At 36.3% G+C, this 3,464-nt stretch overlaps 1 protein-coding gene across 1 annotated transcript; it reads right to left on the reverse strand.

Moving 5' to 3' along the window:
* Positions 1-2,442: 2,442 nt before the first annotated feature.
* Positions 2,443-3,261, reverse strand: LOC142609825 (dof zinc finger protein DOF3.5-like). Its single transcript, XM_075781543.1, has one exon. The coding sequence runs from the start codon at positions 3,259-3,261 to the stop codon at positions 2,443-2,445; it is 819 nt and encodes a 272-aa protein (XP_075637658.1).
* Positions 3,262-3,464: the final 203 nt, after the last annotated feature.

The raw sequence follows: 3,464 nt of genomic DNA on the forward strand, positions 1-3,464 counted from the left end.
TGAATAAAAATACATGTAATATTATTTAAACACTAAAAACTGTTTTATAAGTGTATATACTTAACACCCCCTAAGACAATGAAAATTCGGATACAGAACAAAATAAAGAACTCATAAAACCAATCTCTAGCATCAATTTTTAGAGAACATCTTCTGCATGTTGACATAACAATTGAGTTATCATGTTATATGTTTAACAAATTGCTGTGATGCAAGTCTACACACAGGATTGGAGTCTTTTATCCTTTAATTTTCAATTACTGTGGTTTTTTTAGGATTCTACTAATTTCTCACCTAATTTTTGTTAGAACAGTTGTAAATACTACTTGTGGACTATTGAGGTAACAATGTCAACTTAACATGAGCATCTAGCTAGTAGCACTTACAAAAAGTATATACTATAACGATTTTAGAGACTGCAGGCGTGGGGGTTCTTATATTTCACTGTGCAATATCCTAGTCATGAATTTAGACAACCCACCTTGTAAGATAGGGAAGTTGAGTTTAGCACTCCTAAAAATGGATCTTTGGGTTCTATTATGTTGCTACCAACTTGCATGCAAACTTTAAAATTTCTGGTGTTGGCTCATATTTATTATTGGCCATTGGCCAGTTGGCCTTATAGGAGCGTTTAATTAGAGTTGGTTTGCCAGGTCGAATAATAGGTTGGGAGTGTAGGGGACAACACTCTCCCCCCGCCCGGATAAGGTTTAAGGGTATTTTGGAAATTTACACTAGGTAGGGTTTTGTGACTAAAATTTGTAATTAGTAGAGGGAAAGTGTTTCATTGTTTTAGTTGCAAATAGAAGATTCCCCCTCACTTGGCATAACAGAAGGCATGTTGTGGCAGAAATCACAGGTGTGTTGACCTAAATAAAAACAAAATTGATGGTTGAGGACAATAGATGCTGATAGGGGCCAACGCCGTGGGCTATCATCAGTTCAAGGCTGTGTAAATGGACTTGACATGCACATTAATTGTGGTGGACTTGCCTTCATCCTTATGGTGTGTGTATGTTTCCATACAAACACAACACCCAAAAGGTTTGGCAAACAACCACTTCAACAGATTTCCCTCCTCTTCCTACGAAATCTCACCTCCCATTTTTTATAACAGGTAGGGGGTTCCTTTGCAGGCTTAGGCTACTTTGTTTGTTGAGCCTCTCAATTTTAGATAATCTCTTTGCGAGTTGGATATAATTGTGTGTTGTGAGTCTTGTGACCCATTTGTGGCAGACTTGAGACAGTTGGATTTTCTATTAGACTCCTTTTAATAGTATCTTTCTGTTCTGCCATGTTGGACTCCCTTGTCTGCAGTATGACTTGGACTAATTTTCCTAAATTTTGTTGGTTTGTGGGTTTCGGCTTTTAAACTTGGACCTTTTGAGGCCCAAGGAAAAAATGTGGCTTGAGCAGCATGTTTTCCTCAATAAGTTGGAAAATAATTTTAAAAAGATACGCTTTGAAAGGCTATAACTTTTTAATGGAAGATCTTTTTTAAATTTCATTTAAGTTTTGAGGTTCACACTACGATAAACTATTAAAGATAGTTTGATTGTGTAAGTGATAGAGAAAAAATTGTGGGTCAATATAAAATTGATATACAGTTACTCACAGTTGATCACATTAGAATTGTGACAATAATTATAACACAAAAATTATGATCATAGAAGAACTAATTTTCCATCTTAAAAAACCCCATTTTACCAAATAATTTTAAATATACCTAACTTGAAAAGAAGCTAATGATGAGAACATGATATACGCCCTCCTGATTGTTTATGCTTTTAAAGGTTTTAGATATCTTTTTTGGAAACTATTAAATACCAGATCATTGATACCTCCTCTAATATGGAAAACGCCATAATTAGCACCTCCAAAAATTAGAGAAACAAGTAGATGAACACCCACTTGATGTACTTCAGTGTGAAAAGGAGAGAGAAAACAATCATAATTAGAGGAGTTCGATTTAAGTGAGGCTCTCTAGCACAAAATTGGACCCATATCAGCTAAAGGTTTAAATTTATTCTATTAAGATGGTGTCTAACATGTTATATGAAGATTTCATGTAAATTCCGGTGTATTTCATAAGATCAATAACATTGTTGATTCTACAACAAAAAAAAAAAGGTTCAATAACATAGTTGAATATGGATTATGTTGTATTTGCTATCGCAAAATTGGATTTGTATTTTATTATGTTTTCTTTTTTTGGGGGTGGGAATAAAAACATTTTACGATTAATGGATCAATATGAAACTTGATAATGATACCACTTTGTGAATGGAGTGAATTTGGCTATTGGAGTGATCTTATACATGATTTCCTTACACTTATAGATTATTTCATGGTAATTTCCCCATCCTAATCTATACATAATTATAATCATAGTGAGTAAAAACAAGAAAATAGATGAAGAAAATCACATTCCTCTCATGTCCTTTAGAAAGTATCATCCCTTGATAAATCGAATGGGCTCCAATTAGAAATCAAGGAATTTGGATCTAGCGCTTCTGGTCCCAGCACTGGCAGCTGCGTTTCTTGAAATGCATGATTCACCATCATTTGATGAGAACTTGGCCACAATACTTCTTGGGAGGCTATTGCTTCACCTGGCAATGGTGGCAACCCATAATTGCTTGTGTCGTGCCTTATAGATTGTTCACTCGATAAATACATCTGGGTGTTAACACAATTTTCCAAAGGCAGCTCAGAAACACTAGTGTGACATCCAAAAAAACCATTTTCTAGGTGAGTACTTGAGTTCAAGTTTGTATTTGACACACTTGAAAAATCTGAAGTTGAATTAAAATGATGATCACCTGCAGGCAATTCCGGCAACTCCAAGTCTTTCTTGCAATCAGGCTTTTGATTCAAGAAGTTGGCATAAACAAGTGCAAGGTCGATATGTGAACCATCAGGCATCATTGATGAGCTAGTAGTGGACTCAACCATGGAATTCCCTTTGAATGAATGCCCCATTGGGTCATTTTTGAGATTCCCATAAGCCAAACTTCTTGACTGAACACCATCATTGGATAGCCTTAAGGACTTGCTAGCCCTTCTATTTTTTCGGCAGCCACCACCAACAGGTACATTTCTGAGGGATCCACCTTTAGTCCAATACCTTCTACAGCCTTTGCAAAAGTACCTCGGTTGTGTTAAGCTGTAGTTGTTGTAGTAGCAAAACTTTGTGTTGGAAGAACCACACCGAGGACAGTTTGGTGATACCTCTACGTTTGTTTTCCACCCTCTCTCCATGACCCAATTGCCTCAGATCTAATACGCTTCATAGAAAAAAGCCTTTTCTTTCACTCTTTCTGTGTGTGTGTGTGTGTCTCTCTCCCTTTGTGGACTAGGGGAGAGAAGAATCAGTTGGAGAGGAATGTTAAATTGCCAATAGAGTAGTTATATGGGGGTACTAGGAACGTCTATGCAACCCATGCACATGAGTGTAGGAATAA

Source organism: Castanea sativa, chromosome 9 (genome assembly GCF_040712315.1).
Source record: "Castanea sativa cultivar Marrone di Chiusa Pesio chromosome 9, ASM4071231v1".
Taxonomy (NCBI): Eukaryota; Viridiplantae; Streptophyta; class Magnoliopsida; order Fagales; family Fagaceae; genus Castanea; species Castanea sativa.

What these genes read in the sequence shown, in the direction of transcription:
- LOC142609825 (XM_075781543.1), bottom strand. Translation starts at nt 3,261, where the DNA reads ATGGAGAGAGGGTGGAAAACAAACGTAGAGGTATCACCAAACTGTCCT.